General features: G+C 51.4%; 1 protein-coding gene across 5 annotated transcripts; it reads left to right on the top strand.

The window, feature by feature from the left end:
- The first annotated feature begins 414 nt into the window (after positions 1-414).
- Positions 415-18,596, top strand: Taok2 (TAO kinase 2). 5 transcript variants are annotated; one of them, XM_026380921.2, is made up of 19 exons: positions 415-1,169; positions 4,217-4,383; positions 4,552-4,623; positions 4,719-4,820; positions 5,298-5,343; positions 5,492-5,588; positions 5,726-5,839; positions 5,936-6,027; positions 8,040-8,133; positions 8,231-8,312; positions 9,121-9,288; positions 9,446-9,706; positions 9,869-10,030; positions 11,585-11,950; positions 12,044-12,247; positions 12,574-12,813; positions 15,928-16,140; positions 17,125-17,307; positions 17,390-18,596. In XM_026380921.2, exons 2-19 carry the CDS (start codon positions 4,252-4,254, stop codon positions 17,909-17,911), a joined length of 3,150 nt encoding a protein of 1,049 aa, XP_026236706.1. In that variant the 5' UTR covers positions 415-1,169; positions 4,217-4,251; the 3' UTR covers positions 17,912-18,596. The 5 variants fall into 5 exon arrangements, with proteins under 5 accessions (XP_026236706.1, XP_026236705.1, XP_026236707.1 ...); XM_026380920.2 differs by having other exon boundaries at positions 9,428-9,706; XM_026380922.2 differs by lacking the exon at positions 17,390-18,596 and adding an exon at positions 16,883-16,988 and having other exon boundaries at positions 9,428-9,706; positions 17,125-17,217.
- The last annotated feature ends 828 nt before the right edge of the window (positions 18,597-19,424 follow it).

The raw sequence follows: 19,424 nt of genomic DNA, 5'->3' as shown, positions 1-19,424 counted from the left end.
GCTCCCAGCAGCAGCTTTCCCTTACCCCTCCCAGCTTCTACGCTGCACGCAGGCGCAAATCACGGCCTCTTTCCTTCCACCCGCGCCCCTCAAAGCTTCCCCTAGCAACAGGCTCAGGCACAGAGCTAAGGCGGGGCAAACGCATGCGCCTCAGCTTTCTCCACCACCAGTCGTCGGACCGCGCGCTGGGCTCCTCCCCCTGCAAGTCTACCCTTGCTACCCTCCTCCTCCCACCCAGGGTCCGCGTGGCGGGGCGCGCGCGCATTCTGGCTGGGTGGCTGCCTGGCTCCCGGGCACCGGCCTTAAGGAAAGAGGGGCGGGGCTGCTTCTTTGGGACCCCGCCCTCCCTGGCCCTGCGTCCCTACCGCGCCTGCGCGCTCCCGCCCGGTCTCCATCTTGGAATTGGGAGGAAGAGGGAGAGGGAGACCGGGACGAGACCGGGGCTGTGGTGCCGAGAGAGGCTTGAGACGGAGAAGAGGAGAGGGAGAGAGGGCGCGGGGACCGTCATCAGCGCCTTAGCTACAGTCTTTCAGTAGTCCTCCGGAGAGAGGAGGGGGGAGGGAGGAGTCCAGGGCGGGAGTGGGGGCTGTCACTCTCGGACCCCGGCGTGAGTGGGGCCGTGCTGCCGGACGTCCTAGGGGTGGGCCCCCTGTAGGTGGCCGAAGACCTGGGGCTCAGGCCCTTGGGTCCCAAATTTCCGGGCTTGGCCCCTTGCTTCTCAGATACCCAGGTATCAGTTCTCATATTCCAGGTAGCTTGAACTCGAGTCCCAACCTCTTTAAACCTGGGTCTCTGTTTTATAGAATTTCAAATATTTTGGGGTTCAGGCCCCCGCGTGCACCACTATTCGGGGTTCATTCCCCAGGTGTTCAAATATCGGATTCATTTTATCCCCGTGCAAATATTCGGGGTTCATACCCCACAATCAAATCCGGGATTCAGCAACTGTCGCCCTCGAGTTGGGGGAGGACTGGACCGCGAGGTCAGATCAGGTTGTCACCCCCTCCCCTCCAGGGGAGGCTTCCCGGGTCCGCCCCTCAGGAAGGGCGAAAGCCGAGGAAGAGGTGGCAAGGGGAGAGGTCTCCTTGCCCCTCTCCCTGCTTGGCAGAGCCGCTGGAGGACTCCAGGCGGAAGCGGAGGCGCTGGGGCACCATAGTGACCCCTACCAGGTGAGACATGGGGTGCAGGGGCGCGGGTCCCTGTGTCTAGCACTGAAAAGAAAGGGTGATCCTTTCTGAGAAGCTGGGCCTGGATGGGCTCTCTCCTCAGGATGGGGAAGCCTGGCTGGTCAGTGGTCAGCCTCTGCCTAGCCTTGCCTTCTGTTGCCACCCTCTGCCACTTCCTCTTTCCTTCATTGTGCCTGGTTGATGGGGAACCCAGGTGGGTGACAGGGTCTTTGATGTCAGCAGGGGTCACGCCCTAGGGTGATTGAGCTAATCAGATGGGTTTGCAGCCTTCATGTCCTCTCACCCTGTTCACTTTGCCTCTCCCAGCCACCTCTTTTCCTCCATGATTCCCTTTTTCCTGCTCTGGGGTGTTGATTCCTATGCCTCTGAATCCCGTGGTGGGTCTGCTTATCTGCTTTTCAGGCTTGGTCTGGTTGGGTTTCTCGTCCTTGCAAAGAAGTGTGGGTGGGAGGGGGCGCTTGGCAATACTCCCCCAGCTACAGTTACCTTCTTTTCTACCTCTTATTATGATGGTATAATCTCATCTATTTGTCAGTGGGTTTATCTTTACAAAGTATTTTTGCACCCATTCTCATGTGACACCACCACTATTCACCTTTATTGCTGTCTTCCCGTTTTACAGTTAAGAACATTGAGGCCCAGAGAGGTTGCCCAAGGTCACATAGTGTCAGAATGGGGATTTTTACCCAAGAACTCCATCAAGTCTTGCTCCCTTGATCTATACCTGTTTCTTGCTATCTCTTTTCTTCTGACCTGGGCTTGGCCAGGGATCCATAGGAGAATGAATTGAGGTGAGATTTAAAAATGGGAATGAAATGAGCTTCCTTTCCAGGAGGGCTATACTCAGGAGCTTTGCATGATTGGAGGCTCTGGCTCCTGCCTCTGCCTTATGGATTTTTGTATTTACTGTGACCTTCATCTTTACCCTGATCCCAGTCTTTGGCTTGGATTTCTAAGAAGGCTCTCTGTTCTAATAAATGAGGGCCATAGTGGCTTCTCTTAACAGTTAAAGCCAAATTCCCCAAAGGATTAAAGCCTTGTGGCAACCCTGGGGGCAGAGAAGGAAAAATCCATATGTTGAGTGTCTGCATAGTGTTCCTAAGTATAAGATCTCATTAAAATCTCACAACAGTCCCATGCTGTAATCCATTTAATGTAAGAGAAGACCGAGAAGTATTAGGAACTTATTCAAAGCCCTGTTGCTGTACATTGCAGATGGGATGTGCTAGTGGTACAGCTTAAACACAGGCAGATTTGGGGTTCCTTGTCTGCAGGGCAGAGATAAAGGGTGGTTGTGATTTAGCACAGATCTTGATGATTGCTCAAATGTTTGTTATTGTGAGGAAGAGGACCTGTGTGATGTTTTGCCAATGGCTGGCACCCCTTTCGTGTGGCCTGGGGTTTTGGATTGTCAGTCTTGGGCTCAGTGCTGGTAAAGAGGTCAGGAAGATTCCCTTGGCAAGTTGTGAGCACCTGCCTTTGCGTGTGGGTGTGCGGTGGGGTGAGAGATGCTTGGCACCATTGCTGGCAGAAGGAAGAAGGGGGCCTGCTTTGAGCAGCCTGGAAGCTGCTGAGGGCTGGGCTGAGGGCAATCAATCAATCTCCCAGGCTATTCTGAGCCCTCAGCACCCTGGGGGCTCACTGGAGAGTCAGGCTCCCTCCTTGCCCTCCAGCTTCCAGTTGGGCTGAGGAGACAAAATTAACAACACAACAGGAAACAATGCATGACAGAATATAATTACATGCTAAATTGTTGGGTGCTTTTAAGTAACTAAAATTCTGCCCTGGGAGTCCAGCTCTGATGAAGGCTTCTTTGTGCCTAAATCCTGATAAGTGTTTAGCTAGGAACTTCCCCTAGAAGCCCCTCTAAGGTCCTGGTTCTAATGCCCTCCAGGAATTCTCTTTGGGTGTTTGAGTATTCTGGGAACTTTCCCCAAAAGCTGGTCAGTGGAGGCTTCCTGCAGGAGGGTGGCTGAGCTTGGAGTGGCAAGCTGAGAAAATATTGAGCATGCAGGCCTGATAAGAGGAGAAGGTCCTATTCTCTGACCTTGGAGAATTCTTTTTTCCTCTGTGCCTCAGTGACTTCACCTGGGAAATGGTGATCTTGATCCTGCCCTGCTGGTTTCATAGGGCTGTTCTGAAAGCCTGGTGGTGGTGGTGGTGGTGGTGGTGGTGGTGGTGGTAGACCAACTTTGGGCAAGTCCCTTAACCTTTCTGAGCCTGTTTCCTAATCTGTAAAAAAGGGGTAATGATAATACTTTCCTCATAAGGTTATGGCGAGGATTGAATGAGATGATGTGTGTGAGGCGTTTACTATCCATGCCCAGTAAATGTTGTTTGTACCCAGTAAATGCCTGTACTTGGGTGTGTTGCTCAAGCAGTTGGACTGGATAAGGGGGGCAATCCAGATCCCAGAGAGGCCCTCAAAGCCAGATATCATTTATATTACTGTCTTTCCTGTTCTAGAACTCCTCCTTGCTGCAGTGTCTTCTACCCTTTTTTAAGAGTGAGTCTCTTGGCCCCCATGAGCCAGTCCCCACTTACAACAATGGCCGGATTTCCACCATCTCCGGCTTGGCTGTTTCCTGTTCTTTTTCAGGGTGTGAGAGGTTGAGGGAGGAGGGGGCCGCAACATCAAGGGGAAGAGGAAGGTACATGGAAATCAGTGGGGTTTGGGACTTGGGACAGGACATGTGGGGATCTGGCAGGGAGGCCTGTTTCTCTTTGAGGGAAAATAACAGGTATAGGGAAATGGAAACTTGTTGAGAGTGGTGAGAGGATGCTTAGCTTCCCAGAGTCTTCCTACCAGTTTTAGGGACTCCAGGGACCCGGCCCCCGTGATCTGGTTGCCAGGGCAACTTCATTTTTTTTGGAGCTTTGATGTTCTTCCTAATCTCCCCTTGCCCTTCCTCAGCAGTGCCTCCCCCTCATCAGTGAATGAGGGGAGGAGAAAGCAGGAACTTGAGGGGGTTCCTTCCTCTTCCAGAAGGCCCCGTCCTTGCTCTAAGATTCCCATCTCTATTCTCTAGGCCAGGCCCCACTCTCAGGGGCCCCAGGGGCCGCCATGCCAGCTGGGGGCCGGGCCGGGAGCCTGAAGGACCCAGATGTAGCTGAACTCTTCTTCAAGGATGACCCTGAAAAGCTCTTCTCTGACCTCCGGGAAATTGGCCATGGCAGCTTTGGAGCTGTGTACTTTGTGAGTGGGGTTTTGAGAGGGTAAAGCAGGGGAGAGGACTCTATTCAGACCTCTAGACAGCCTTCCTACGCCACTCTAACCTTCCCTGCCCTCTTCAACTCAGCCAGCAAGCCTTCTCTGCCTTGTGCTCAGTGGGGGTCTTCACTACCCTCTGGTCTGATTCTCTAGGCCCGGGATGTCCGGAATAGTGAGGTGGTGGCCATCAAGAAGATGTCCTATAGCGGAAAGCAATCAAATGAGGTGAGTCAGGCTCACTAAGACCATCTTGGTTAGGAGGGAACCCCAGTTGCAAGGTGCATACTGGGTGACCTCCTTCTACTCTGGCCTCTTCCTAGAAATGGCAGGACATCATCAAGGAGGTGCGGTTCTTACAGAAGCTCCGGCATCCCAATACCATTCAGTACCGGGGCTGTTACCTGAGGGAGCACACGGCTTGGGTGAGCTGGCTCTTGTACTCTGTCCTAATGTTTATCCCTACTCAGTCTTATCTTGTCCTGGTCCAGTCTAAATGCGCCCTGTTCAAAGATCTTTGGAAGGAGAAAGTCTTTCCTGACTACTGTATTCTTAAGGCCAGCCCTTGAGTAGCAGGATTGATCTAAAAGGAGAGGTTGGTCCAAGGAATGAAATAGACTGTTAGCAGCCAGAAAAGTGCATATGGGCTTGAGGAGGTAGAGATTGAATGGGGCTTTAAAGGGATCCAGATGGGAGTAGTAGTGAGTGTCTTGGGCTCTTTCTAGGAAAGGCCTGACTATAGGATCTCTCCTACTACCATCCCATTTTCTCTGGTTGCCCTTCCTCATGGGGTATTGCCTAAGTCAGAGATAGGTAAGGAAGCTCTGTTTTCAATCTCTGCCTAAGGGAGCTGGGCCAGGAATGGTCAGGATTTTCTGATCTAATGCTTACCCCTTCCTTAGCTGGTGATGGAATATTGCCTGGGCTCAGCTTCAGACCTTCTAGAAGGTAAGTGACAAGATAGCCAATATATGGGGATCAAAAAGAACAGAGAAGCTATAGGGGAGGGACAAAGGGAGTTTATTCCAGTTCTAAATGTGAGCTTCCTTAACTTGATATTTTCCCTCCCTCCCTCCCTCCCTCCCTCCCTCATCAGTGCACAAGAAGCCCCTTCAGGAGGTAGAAATTGCAGCTGTGACCCACGGAGCACTTCAGGGCCTGGCGTATCTGCACTCCCACAACATGATTCATAGGTATAGGAGTACTGACAGTGGCTGGGTACTATCATCTGACTGACACCACTCATTTTACTGGGTTATAGTCTTCTTCGAAACTGCTAAATCCCCTGCCTTGAGACACATATTTCATCCCTGAACTTTGCCTCTGGCAGGGATGTAAAAGCTGGAAACATCCTTCTCTCAGAGCCAGGCTTAGTAAAGCTGGGGGACTTTGGCTCCGCGTCCATCATGGCACCTGCCAACTCCTTTGTGGGCACCCCATACTGGTGAGTGAGAGTGGTGGTAAGTAGAGAAAGCTGGGGTGTTGGGAGTAGGTGTTGCTGGGGTGGTTTAAAGCCTTTCTCTCCTGACAATTCTCCCAGGATGGCTCCGGAGGTAATCCTGGCAATGGATGAGGGGCAGTATGATGGCAAAGTAGATGTCTGGTCCTTGGGGATAACCTGCATCGAGCTGGGTAAGGATGTCCTCCTGGCTGCTCCCTTATCCTCTTTCTTCTCCTTTGTGTTATTATCCCCATCCTAGGAGGATGGGATCCCAAGGCCTTCCAAGCTTCTGTACATTTTGATTCTACCATGGATTCCCAATTCAAGCAACTCTCAAATTCTGCCAATTTTTTGACCTAAATATTTTGTAGTAGTTATCACTCCTTTGAGTGTCCACTGTGTGGCATGCACTGTGCTAGGTTCTGGGGGCATGGTAGTGAGTGAGGTTCCTGCCCTCATGGAACTTACATTTGAGTTGAGAAAGCCAGACATGTTTTCTCTTTGTGTGATGAAAGTTGAATAGTGAAGCTCCAGGAGTGGTACAGACATAAAACAATGGATTTGACCTAGTTTAGGGGCTGAGGAAGGCCTCCTTATAGCAGAGATGTTTAAACAGACCCACAAGACAAATAATAGCTGCTGGAAGGGTAGAGGGAAGAAGGTTCCAGAGCAGCATGTACAGAGAAGAGCAAGCATGGGCGACTGAAGCAATGTAATGCAGAAGAGTAAGAAGTTTCAAGAATTAGGCCCAAGTGAGTTCATGAGCACTTATTAAAGCCATGTCAGGGTTCTCATCCCTGCATCCCACATTACTGAAGCAACCATTAAATGAGGTAAAAACTTCCAACTTATTGCCAGTTGTCCAAGAGTTGCTGTTAGTTGCTCTTACCAATAATTTCCTGGAGTGCTCTTTTCTACTACTGGTTTCTTCTCCCTTTTAGTCTGTCTTGAATACTGGTGCCAGAGAGATTTGCCTAAGCTCAGTGTAGTCATTTCACTCCCTACTCAGCCATCAATGACTCCTCATTGCCTGCAAGACTAAAGCCAGTGGGGATCATTGATGGGGTCCTTCCTTATACCAGATAAGGGGCTCTGCTCCTAGAAGCTGGCTCTCTCCTTCACAGGATCTATCCCCTGGTTGTGAAATTTCCCACTTTCTTGCCTTGGTTTATATCAAGCCCTGTGCCTGAGATCACATATTTGGATGTGCCATTTCCCTCCATTTCCACAGTCCATTTACTATTTGTGGCCAGGGTCAGTGGGTCATAGAAACAGGTCACATAGAAGAAAAAGCTAGATCAATTCATTGTATTCCTACCTTTTGGTAGAGACATGGATCCAGAGAAATAGTTCTACTGTTGGTGGGGCGGGAACCACATCAAGCCTAATTATAAGTAGCATACTTAGTATCAGAGAAGCATTGTGGAAGAAGGTATGGCACACTAGAAACTGGCATTCCCATAGGAGGGAGGCTTAGCTCCAGCTCATTGTTAATGTAGGAATGTAGACTCAGTTTCACCAGGTCAAATTTTTTAAGAGAAATTTAGATTATTACTGAGGTATTATTCGCAATTAATTTTTAAAAATCACTGTTAAGGCCAAAAGCATAAATAACAAAACATATTTCTGGGTCACAATTTCTAATATAAAGTCTACCTCCCAGCATCCCTTTTTCCAAAAGACATTCCCTGAATTCTCTTGGAAGGTACTAGCTCAAAGGCCCATTACACTGTCAACCTTCCAGATGTTCACCTTTTTCTCCCTTACTCTAGTTAACACCTTTAACTCAGTGTTACTTGTTCAGTTCTAATTAGTCTTTTTAGATTGGAAGTTCCTTGAAGGCAAGGCAGTTCCTTGAAGACCTGAATCTTGTATTTCCTTATCTTCCTGTACCATAATATTTAGCAAGTTTTTTGTTCTTATTTGGTACCCAGTAAGTATTAGTGGGCCAATAAGTGAATTGGCTCCCTTCTGCCTGTTTTTGGTGCTTTTGTGTAGGTTATTTTCTTTGATCCCTGCTCCACCCATGTGCAACAGAGAGAATGAGTGTTGGATTTTACAGATAAAGGTATTGAGACTGAATAGGATTATGAGCATTGCTCAAGGTCATGTAGCAAGAGAACTGGGATTTGAACCCAAGTTCTCTGTGTTCTCCTTTGCTCACATGCCATCTCTCACCTTTTACCCCTTGACCTTTTTCTAGCGGAACGGAAACCACCACTGTTTAACATGAATGCGATGAGTGCCTTATACCACATTGCACAGAATGAGTCCCCCGTGCTCCAGTCAGGACACTGGTGAGGACTGGGATTCCTGGGCCCAGGGGTTAACCATGGAGTTAGGCTGCCTGGCTTATGCCCTCCTTACCTGTCTTCCATTTTCTCTGACATCTAGGTCTGAGTACTTCCGGAATTTTGTTGACTCCTGTCTTCAGAAAATCCCTCAAGACAGACCAACCTCAGAGGTTCTTCTGAAGGTGAGTGTTTGCTGGCCTACAGTATCTAGAACTGTAGCTTGGTAGAGCCGTAGAAACCCTCAGTGAAACGAGTGGTTCCCAGTTCTTCCTCTGTATCAAGGACTTTTTTTATGAGTTTCCACTTCTAGCCCCTATACCTGATAGACTTTCTGTTTTGTAAGATTTTGTCTTCCTTAATTTATGAAGTAATAATTGTGCCTTAGTTTATTAACTAATACCTTAATTTATTAAATAATAATTTGTTTTCCCATCTTTTATTAATCAAAGATGTATATAATTGCCAACCAGAGCTTCTGGTCAGCATGCGATAACAAGGGTTACCACACTGATCTGTTCTAATTCAAACCCAAAGCCCGTGTAGCCTTATCATGGGTAAATATGTATGATTTCCCTTAGGTTTTGAATTGGCAAAATTAGTGGGGCCTCTTTGCTTTCACAGATCTAGGGGAACCTTAGTAGCCCTACTTGGGAACTGACTTAGACTATCTAGTTTGACCTACTTGTTTTATAATTGTGAGAAACTTTATATGAGGCCTAAAGAGACCTTGTCACATGTCTAAGATTTCATAGCATTTTGATTATTGGAGCTGGACTAGAATCCATATTTCTTGACTTACCTATCAGCCATTCCTGGAGGAACTTGAGACTGGAGAGTAGACTGGGTAGTGGAGAAAATTGTTGGAGGAGGAGCAGTTGAGACAAGGCCAGCATCATCCCTTAGTGGGTATGGGCCTCGGGGCAGAGGAAATGCCAAGAACCATGGCTTATGGGGGAGTTAGCAGCAGCCCTCAGTGTTCTCTTTCCCCAGCACCGCTTTGTGCTCCGGGAGCGGCCACCTACAGTCATCATGGACCTAATCCAGAGGACTAAGGATGCTGTGCGGGAACTGGACAACCTGCAGTACCGCAAGATGAAGAAGATACTGTTCCAAGAGGCACCTAATGGCCCTGGCACTGAGGCCCCAGAAGAAGAGGAGGTGACCCAGCTTGCCCTGCCACCTTCCCTAACCCCCATGCTGGGCTTAGCCCCACTTCCCCACCTCTCTTCAGACCCTCTGTCTCCTTGTGCTACCTCCATGCACACTCCCTTTGTCCTTCCCCTTCCCTGCCCAACAGCCCACGCCCTGTTCACAGGAAGCAGAGCCCTACATGCACCGGGCGGGGACACTGACCAGTCTAGAGAGTAGCCACTCAGTGCCTAGCATGTCCATCAGCGCCTCCAGCCAGAGCAGCTCAGTCAACAGCCTAGCAGATGCCTCAGACAATGAGGAGGATGAGGAAGAGGAGGAAGAAGAAGAGGAGGAAGAGGAAGGCCCTGAAGCCCGAGAGATGGCCATGATGCAGGAGGGGGAACACACAGTCACCTCCCACAGCTCCATCATCCACAGGTTGCCGGTATGTAGCAGGCCTGAGGGACAAGTGGCTGAGTTCCCAGCTCTTCCTCTCTCAGCCTGTTTGCTCCTCCTTTCTAAGTCTGAACAAGTCCCCTCTGATAACTCCCTTTGGGCCCAGTGTCTTCTGAACCTCAGCTATCCTTTCCACCTTACACTACTCTAGGGCTCTGATAACCTGTATGATGACCCCTACCAGCCAGAGATAACCCCAGGTCCACTCCAGCCACCTGCAGCCCCTGCTCCCACCTCCACCACCTCTTCTGCCCGCCGCCGAGCCTATTGCCGCAACCGGGACCACTTTGCCACCATCCGTACTGCCTCCCTGGTAAGTGTGGCCATCCTCACTCATCTGGTTTACTGTCCTTTTATCTAACACCTGGATGTTTCAAATTAAGCCCAGCAAGGGCTGCTCCTTGTGTCCCATGATTAAATCCAGATTCTACTCTCTATTACTGTCTCTTGCCTTCTCTCATTGGCCCTTCTGCTCTCTTCTACCAGCACACTGTTTTGGTCCCATTACCCAGTCTGGGTATTCATAGCTTAGCAAACTCTTACTTCTGTTTTTTGTGGCCTGGCTGAATTAACATCTGGGGGTGTTCCCAGGCTTTATTAGCCAGTCAAACGCTTCATGCCCTTGTTCACAGTCACATCCAACCTGCTGTGGTACTCCTGAAAGGTGTTAGGCTAGCTTGATGAATTTCTGCCACAGAGGGAAGGTGGATCTGCTTCACTTCGGTGATTGGCTGCCAGGCCCACCCATACCCCTATATTTAATGTTTCCTGCTGTCTTGGAGGGAGAGGGTCAGATCCCATTTGGGAAATGAGCCACTGTGGTTCAGAGGTGCTGCTTCCCTACGCACCTATGGTGGGTCTCAAATCCTATTAGAAAAACCTTGGTCCTCTCCTAAAGTCAATTCATGGCAATCTTTTTCACAGTTCACAGGATAAGGTGTTAGAGTTTTCATAAAACCTAGCTTTTCATTCATGCCTTTAATAAACCTTTGGATCACATTCCCTTGAAGCTTAATTTAAGTACTGATAATTCCCTTAGAGGCCAGCCAGTCGGTAGATCTGATATGTTCTTATATCCTCTCCCTGTGGCTGGTGATTCAGCTCCTGGAGTGCTTGTTGTTTTATGAGACCATACAGAGAGGTCTGTGACTTTCAAGGTCTCTGCCAACTAAAGAGCAGTTGAGAATGGGACCAGAGGTCAAACTTTGGAGAAGACATTCAGGACCAGTATTCCTGTTCCAGCATCTCAGGATCCATATCCCAGCTTAGCTCCTGGGACCATAGTTGGCTCCTTGTGTTACTGAAGGTGAAGATGCCAATATTTCATATTCCCAAGTATTTGAGATGCTTTCCCTATGTATCAAATTTGTCTACACAGCCCCCTGTAAGGATGTGTTATTGCCCCATGTAGCAGATAAGGTAAGAATGGTTTGAGAAGTTAACCTGCTTGAGATCATATGGTTGATAAATGGCAGAACTGGGATTTGAGCCCAGGTCTGTTATTCTGTGTTGTTTTATTTTTAAGTTTTGAGAACAGGGTCTCACTAACTTGCTGAGGCTGTCCTTTAATTTGCCATCCTCCTGCCCCAGCCTCCATACTCCACCTAGCTGTCTTATTCGTTTTTTTGAACTATTTTTAATTGTTCATATTTTTGTGGGAGGTCCTGTGCCTTTTATCATATGATCTCACTAACCCATGAGTTGATAATGTCTCCATTATCCTGTTGAGGAAACAGCTGAGAGAAGCTAAGTGTGAGGAAGGTACTCAATGAGAACAAATCCAGTGAGTCTGAAATCCATGATCTTCCTGGGAGCATGAAGGTGATGGGGCCAGGGCTGGCCTCCACTTATTCTCTCTCCCACCCAGGTCAGCCGTCAGATCCAGGAGCATGAGCAGGACTCAGCCCTGCGGGAGCAGCTGAGTGGCTACAAGCGGATGCGACGACAGCACCAGAAGCAGCTGTTGGCCCTGGAGTCCCGGCTGAGGGGTGAACGTGAGGAGCACAGTGCACGGCTGCAGAGGGAACTCGAGGCACAGCGGGCTGGCTTTGGAGCTGAGGCTGAAAAGCTGGCCCGGCGGCACCAGGCCATTGGTGAGAAGGAGGCACGAGCTGCCCAGGCTGAGGAACGAAAGTTCCAGCAGCACATCCTTGGACAGCAGAAGAAGGAGCTAGCTGCTCTGCTGGAGGCACAGAAGCGCACCTACAAGCTTCGGAAGGAACAGCTAAAGGAGGTGGGCTAGGACTGCCACAGTGGGCAGGCTGATGGCAGGCCAAGTGGGCAGGCAGGCCAGCTGTGACCCTGCTCTCCTATTGATCTCACCCAGGAGCTCCAGGAGAACCCCAGCACACCCAAGCGGGAGAAGGCCGAGTGGCTGCTGCGGCAGAAGGAGCAGCTACAACAGTGCCAGGCAGAGGAGGAAGCAGGGCTGCTAAGGCGACAGCGCCAATACTTTGAGCTGCAGTGTCGACAGTACAAGCGCAAGATGCTACTGGCCCGTCACAGCCTGGACCAGGACCTGTTGCGAGAGGTAGGGTACCCCACCTGCCCTTCCTCTCTAGCCCAGTCACGATTCCCAGAACCTCTCCTTTTTCATTTGTCACTCTTGAGTCTTCTTCCCCCTCTGCCCTCATGGTGCTGTGGGTTAGCTTCTCTTTAGTACTCCTCTTGCTTTCCATCCCCACAGATCCTACTAGAATGTCCTTAGGTCTGTGTTCCCAAATCAGACAAGAGCTGAAAGCCCTCATCTTTACCCTACTCCCAGCTCCCTGTGCCAGGCAGTGCTGGGCTTTTACTTCCTAAACACCAGCAAGGTTCCTTGACCAGGCCCTGGGCCCTGCCTCCCTTCTGCCTCAGGACTTGAACAAGAAACAGACACAGAAGGACTTGGAGTGTGCACTGCTGCTGCGGCAGCATGAGGCCACCCGAGAGCTGGAGCTACGGCAGCTCCAAGCCGTCCAGCGCACACGGGCTGAGCTCACCCGCCTACAGCATCAGACAGAACTGGGCAACCAACTGGAGTATAACAAGCGACGTGAGCAAGAGTTGCGGCAGAAGCATGCAGCCCAGGTTCGCCAGCAACCCAAGAGCCTCAAAGTACGTGCAGGCCAGCGTCCCCCTGGCCTCCCCATTACTGGGGCTCTGGGACCACCCAGCACAGGCACCCCTAGTCAAGAGCAGCCCTGTTCATCTGGCCAGGAGGCAGTCCTGGACCAAAGGATTCTGGGAGAGGAGGAGGAAGCAGTGCCAGAGAGAAGGATTCTGGGAAAGGAAGGGGCCACCTTGGAGCCAGAGGAGCAGAGGATTTTGGGGGAAGAATCAGGAACCCTTAGTCCTAGTCAACAAAAACATAGGAGTCCAGTTAATGAGGAATATTGGGATCTGCCTGAGGAGGAGATAGAGGAGCTTAGAGTCCCCTCACTGACATCCCAGGAGAGAAGCATTATTGGCCAGGAGGAGGCTGGGGCGTGGGGGCTGTGGGGGAAGGAGGATGGGAGCCTTCTGGATGAGGAGTTTGAGCTAGGCTGGGTCCAGGGCCCAGCACTCACTCCGGTCCCTGAGGAGGAGGAGGAGGAGGAAGAGGGGGCTCCAGTTGGAACCCCTAGGGATCCTGGAGATGGCTGTCCTTCCCCAGACATCCCTCCAGAGCCTCCTCCACCACACCTGAGGCCTGGCCCTGCTAGCCAGCTCCCTGGACTCCTGTCCCACGGCCTCCTGGCTGGCCTCTCCTTTGCAGTGGGCTCCTCCTCTGGCCTCCTGCCCTTACTGCTACTACTTCTACTCCCACTGTTGGCAGCCCAGGGGGGAGGTGGCCTGCAAGCAGCTCTGCTGGCCCTTGAGGTGGGCCTGGTGGGCCTAGGGGCCTCTTACCTGCTCCTTTGTACAGCCCTGCACCTGCCCCCCAGTCTGTTCCTACTCCTGGCCCAGGGAACTGCACTAGGGGCTGTTCTGGGCTTGAGCTGGCGCCGAGGCCTTATGGGTGTGCCTCTGGGCCTTGGGGCTGCCTGGCTCCTAGCTTGGCCAGGCCTGGCTCTACCTCTTGCAGCTTTGGCAGCTGGGGGCAAGTGGGTGCGGCAGCAGGGCCCCCGGATGCGCCGGGGCATCTCTCGTCTTTGGTTGCGGGTTCTGCTGCGCCTGTCGCCCATGGCCTTCCGGGCCCTACAGGGCTGTGGGGCTGTGGGGGACCGGGGCCTGTTTGCACTCTACCCCAAGACCAACAAGGATGGCTTCCGCAGCCGTCTGCCTATCCCTGGGCCTCGGAAGGGCAATCCCCGCACTGCTCAGCACCCACTAGCACTGTTGGCAAAAGTCTGGGCTCTGTGCAAAGGCTGGAACTGGCGCCTAGCTCGGGCCAGCCAGGGTTTAGCCTCCCGCCTGCCTCCCTGGGCCATCCACACATTGGCCAGCTGGGGGCTACTTCGGGGTGAAAGGCCCAGTCGGATCCCTCGGCTGCTACCACGCAGCCAACGCAGATTTGGGCCCCCTGCCTCCCGCCAGCCACCTCCAAGCACTGTAGCTGGGCGGAGATCCCGGACCCGCCAGTTCCGATCCCTGCCTCCTTGGAGGTAACCAACTGCAGCCCAAATCTAGAGCATCAAGCACTTTATCTCCCACAACTCAGTGACGTTTCTCCAGTTCCTAGTCCTTCCCTCCCTTCACCTCCTCCTTCAGTATGTTCCCTCCCTCCCCTAAGCCCAGCCCTCTGACCTCTAGACAGGCAGCCAGCCTCCACTGCAGAGTCCAGAAGTCACACTTTGTGTTCTGCCCCCCTAAGTTATTGCTGTGTTCCTGCTGTGTGTGTGCTCATCCTCACCCTCATCAATGCAGGCCTGGGGCCAGGGGTGGCGCTGGGTGGGAAGAGTCATGTTTTTGTTTTTGTTTTTTTTTTTCTCCTCTTTGATTTTTGTTTTTCTGTCTCCCTTCCAACCTGTCCCCTTCCCCCACCAAAAAAAAAAAAAAAAAAGAAGAAGAAGAAAAAAAAGACAAACACAAATAAAATATCTGAGCGGAACTATACCTTTGGCCCAGGCTGCCTCTGTCTGCTTTGTCCTGCCGCCTAGCCTCCCTGGTTTGCCCCCAATCTGGACCCTTGGCCCCCAGCTCCATGACCTCTTCACCCCATCTACGTTATCTCAAACCCTTTCACTCCTCAGTCTCATCCTCTCTGCCTCATAGCTTCATTGCACCATGACCACCACCAGCCCTGGGCTCTGGGCCCCTGAGGAACTTCCACGGAACTTGTTGGTCCCATAGTTCTCCTGTTTGTGGGTCCCTTCCAGAGAGCCCTTAGGGTCCAGGTCCTTTGGTCATCTTGTTCCCTGCCTTTTCTCCCAACCCACTGCCTACATGTTCCCTTCTGTTCGGGAGCTGCATCTCTCTCCTGCATCAGGCATTAGCCTAGAGGGTTGGGGGATGGTGCTGGAAACCCTCCACAGTTGAGGGTGGTGAGCCGAGGGGCCAGGCAGAGCTATGTGGGCTCTGGGACTGGGATTGGTTGTGGGCTTGGAACGGGACCTGAATGCATAGGGGCTGGGCTGGAATGTGGATCTGGTCAGGTGGCAGCTGCTGGCCTGTTGAACTTGTCAGGCCCTTTCTGGTCATCTCCCTTTCCCCTTTCCCTTCTGTGGCTCAAAACGGAGCAGTCTCAGTCCCTTCTATCCATTTCTCCCTGAGTGCTTCTCCTTTCCTTCCTTCTCTCTTGAGGTGCTGGACCTGGGACCTCCTGTCTGTTCTTAGTTGTGTTGCTGCCTTCTGTGGGTGTTTTGTGTTACTCAGTCTCCTCATTCCTTTGCACATTCTTGTATTTGCTCACAAGCTGTCCCAAAGTCATGTTTTCTCCCTCTGCATGGTCAAAGCTGCTTTTGTGCACTCAGTCCTCTAAAGATTCCCTGTCTGCGAACTCTGACATTCCTCTTGGTTTCCACCCAACTCTGGATGAGCTCTTGAAACCTGTCTTGTTTTCTCCACATCTCTTGCCCGTTGAGACCTTCCTGATTTCTCTCAATACAATCCCATCTCTCCATGTCTGTCTGTATACAGCTCCCCCCGCCCCCTCTGTCTAACATGTTTTCTGTTTCTCTCCCTCTCCCTGTCTCTGCTTCTGTCTCCTCTCCTCCTTCTCTTCTCCCCCTTTCCCCTGGTTATTCCTCCTTTTTCTCCTCCTCTCCCCTCTCCCTGCCTCCATTTCCCCTTGATCCATCCACTGCACAGTCTAAGGAGCTGCAGATCAAGAAGCAGTTCCAGGAGACGTGTAAGATCCAGACTCGGCAGTACAAGGCTCTGCGGGCACACTTGCTGGAGACTACGCCCAAAGCTCAGCACAAGAGCCTCCTTAAGCGGCTCAAGGAAGAACAGACCCGAAAGCTGGCGATCTTGGCCGAGCAGTATGACCAGTCCATCTCCGAGATGCTCAGCTCACAGGCGGTGAGGCCTGGGGGCCTGGGAGGGAGCACAGTAGAGGCTGGCCTATTTCCAGCTTAGTTATGGGCAATGGAAGGTAGGAGGTGTGAACAGAGCTGGGGCTTTGTGTACATGGGAAACCTGGATACTCTTACGTTTGTAAGTTTACTGTTTGTAAACTCCACTAACAATGGTTTATGTTATTTCATATTCTTCTCAATGGTTTTATTTCTTTTAGTATTTTCTTAAGGTCTTAACAAAGCCATCCTGCCTACTCTACCAAGAACCACCAAGGAAAATGGCTCTGATTTTTTTCCTGGGCCTGAGTTAATTTAATGTGTAAACAAGGAGCAATTTACCATGAGTGTGGCCCTCAGGCCAATTAGTCAAACTTCAGTTTTGGAAGGTTGCAGTTCTAAAAACTGACCCCATACAACACTGGAGTGGGCTGCTTAAAATGCACATGAAGTGCAAAGAATCAGTCCCCCATTCTGTCACCCAGTCCCACCTCTCAGAGATGACTTATTAATGATTAAGTGTATTTAGATTTTTTTCCAATGCATTTTTGGAAAATTATATAAATACTTTAACCAAATGGAATCAATTTACATACAGTTCTCTAACCTCTTTTGTCCACTTAATATTTCTTGGACATCTTTCCATGTCAGTACACATCTCATTTTTTTTTTTTTTTACAGTGTAGAATTTTCCATGGTATGGCTGTACCATAATTTGTTTAACCCATCCCTTATTGGTGGACATTTAGGTTGTTTCCAGTATTTTGCTATCACAACGCTTCCGTGAACATCTCGAGCACATGTGCAAGTATACCTGGGGGATAGATTCCTGCAAGTGTAATTGCTGTGCACAGGGTATGACCATCTTCCATTTTGATAGATGTTGAGACCGCTGCTTCTTGCAACCTTAGGGCCCAGGCCTACCTGGGGCAGGGGAGGATTTTGGGGGTGGGAGAGGAGGTTCCTAAAACTCGTTCTCCCTATCCTCCAGCTCCGGCTTGATGAGACCCAAGAGGCAGAGTTCCAGGCTCTTCGGCAGCAGCTTCAACAGGAGCTGGAGCTGCTCAATGCTTACCAGAGTAAGATCAAGATCCGCACAGAGAGCCAGCATGAGAGGGAGCTGCGGGAACTGGAGCAGAGAGTAGCTCTGAGGCGGGCATTGCTGGAGCAACGGGTAAGGGGCTTGGCCTCCAGGATGCGGTAGGGAGGGCAGGCTCCCTACTCTGGGACTCTAACCCCTGTTCTGGGTGCCCCAGGTGGAAGAAGAGCTGCTAGCCCTGCAGACAGGGCGCTCCGAGCGAATCCGGAGTTTGCTTGAGCGGCAGGCCCGTGAGATCGAGGCCTTCGATGCTGAGAGCATGAGGCTGGGCTTCTCCAGTATGGCTCTGGGGGGCATCCCAGCTGAGGCTGCTGCCCAGGGCTATCCAGCTCCACCCCCTGCCCCTGCCTGGCCCTCCCGCCCAGTTCCTCGCTCAGGGGCACACTGGAGCCATGGCCCTCCTCCACCAGGCATGCCCCCGCCAGCCTGGCGTCAGCCGTCGCTACTGGCTCCTCCAGGTCCCCCAAACTGGCTGGGGCCCCCAACACAGAGTGGAACACCCCGTGGTGGAGCCCTGCTGCTGCTAAGAAACAGCCCCCAGCCCTTGCGGCGGGCAGCCTCAGGGGGCAGTGGCAGTGAGAACGTGGGCCCCCCTGCTGCGGCAGTGCCTGGTCCTCTGAGTCGCAGCACCAGTGTTGCTTCCCACATCCTCAACGGTTCCTCCCATTTCTACTCCTGAAGTGTAGAGTGAATGAGCAGAGGAGTGGGGCAAGGGCAGGGGTGGGCAGAGCCTGATCCTGGCAGGCAGTAAGCTTGAGGCCCACCCAAGGGTGGTGGGGACAGGATGTTGGCTCCAGCTCCCCTCAAACCTCCTCATCTCATGAGCTTCTTGGGGCTGGCCAGTGGCCCCAGGCCAGCTTGGGTATCGGTGCCCCAAGGCTGACCGGGAACCCTGCTTCCCCACCATGGTGCCAGGGTCTCCCTCCATCACCGCCTGGGAAAGGAGGGAGATGTGCGTGTCAAATATTCATCTAGTCCCCTGGGGGAGGGGAAGGGTGGGTCTAGATATATTATATTCAGAGAACTATACTACCCTTGCAATGGGGCCATGGACTGGGGACGACAGGGCCCCCAGACCTGGGAAGTGGCAGAGCGGGTCTGGGACCCGAAGCAGGGAGAATAGGAGGCAAGGCCTTCCTTGGAAAGAAGGATCAAGATGGGGTCTTGGGGTCAGGATGCCTGGGTCTCTCCATTCCCCCGTTGCTGTCTGACGTCCTGTGCCGTCTTGTCCTGTTTTTTTTTTTTTTTTTTAATTGGGGTCAGGGCTGGGGCGGGGGAACAAGGGAAGGACCTTGAAAAGGGCTGCTCCTGGGCCTGGGGGCAGTCATGGGAGCCCCTCTCAGCTGTGGGGCTGGCACAGAGCCCCAGGGCAAGCTTTTAATAAACTGTTGGTTATTCTAACAGATCCCAGGACTCACCCTTTCTGTCTTAGTTTCGTGAGAAGGCCTGTTCAGAGGCAACTGATAGTGTTAACTTGTAATTTATTTATTTTGATACCAGGAATTGAACCCAGTGGCACTTAACCACTGAGCCATATCCACAGCCCTTTTTATTTGAGACAGGGTCTTGATAAATTGCTTAAGCGCCTTGCTAAATTGCTGAGGCTGGCATTGAACTTGCAATTCTCCTGTCTCAGCCTCTTGAGTTCACACTGGGATTACAGGCATGTGCCATCATGTCTACCAGTTAACTTGTATTTAAAAAGAAAATTTATGGGCTGGGGATATAGCTCAGTTGGTAGATTACTTGCCTCACATGCACAAGGCCCTGGGTTTAATCCCCAGCACCAGAAAGAAAATTTATTGGGCTGTGTAACTAAATCCCATTAATTAATTAATTGATTGATTATGGTACTGAAGATGGAACCTAGGGGCACATCATCACTAAGCTACATCTCCAGACCTTTTAATTTTTTTATTTTGAAACAGGATCTCACTAAGTTGGTGAGACTGACCTGGAACTTGTGATCCTCCTACCTCAGCCTCCTGAGTCACTGGGATTACAGGTGTGCACCACTACACCCAGCAAAATTCCAGTGATTTTAATGACTGGATCCAGGATTTCAAGGGATGTCACCATTCTCTGCTTTCCTTTGGCAAAAATTCTCAGAAAGCCCCACTTCACACATACCCCTGGCAGCTCACACTTTTATATTTTACTTAGCAGCCTCAACAAGGAGATTTCTGACAGAT

Source organism: Urocitellus parryii, chromosome 9, assembly GCF_045843805.1.
Source record: "Urocitellus parryii isolate mUroPar1 chromosome 9, mUroPar1.hap1, whole genome shotgun sequence".
Classification (NCBI taxonomy): Eukaryota; Metazoa; Chordata; class Mammalia; order Rodentia; family Sciuridae; genus Urocitellus; species Urocitellus parryii.
This window is presented reverse-complemented; position numbering and strand designations above follow the sequence as displayed.

Coding starts and splice junctions, on each gene's coding strand:
- Taok2 (XM_026380918.2), top strand. CDS start 4,252: ATGCCAGCTGGGGGCCGGGCCGGGAGCCTGAAGGACCCAGATGTAGCT. Junction 4,624..4,718: donor GCGGAAAGCAATCAAATGAG/GTGAGTCAGGCT, acceptor GCCTCTTCCTAG/AAATGGCAGGACATCATCAA. Junction 4,821..5,297: donor TGAGGGAGCACACGGCTTGG/GTGAGCTGGCTC, acceptor CCCCTTCCTTAG/CTGGTGATGGAATATTGCCT.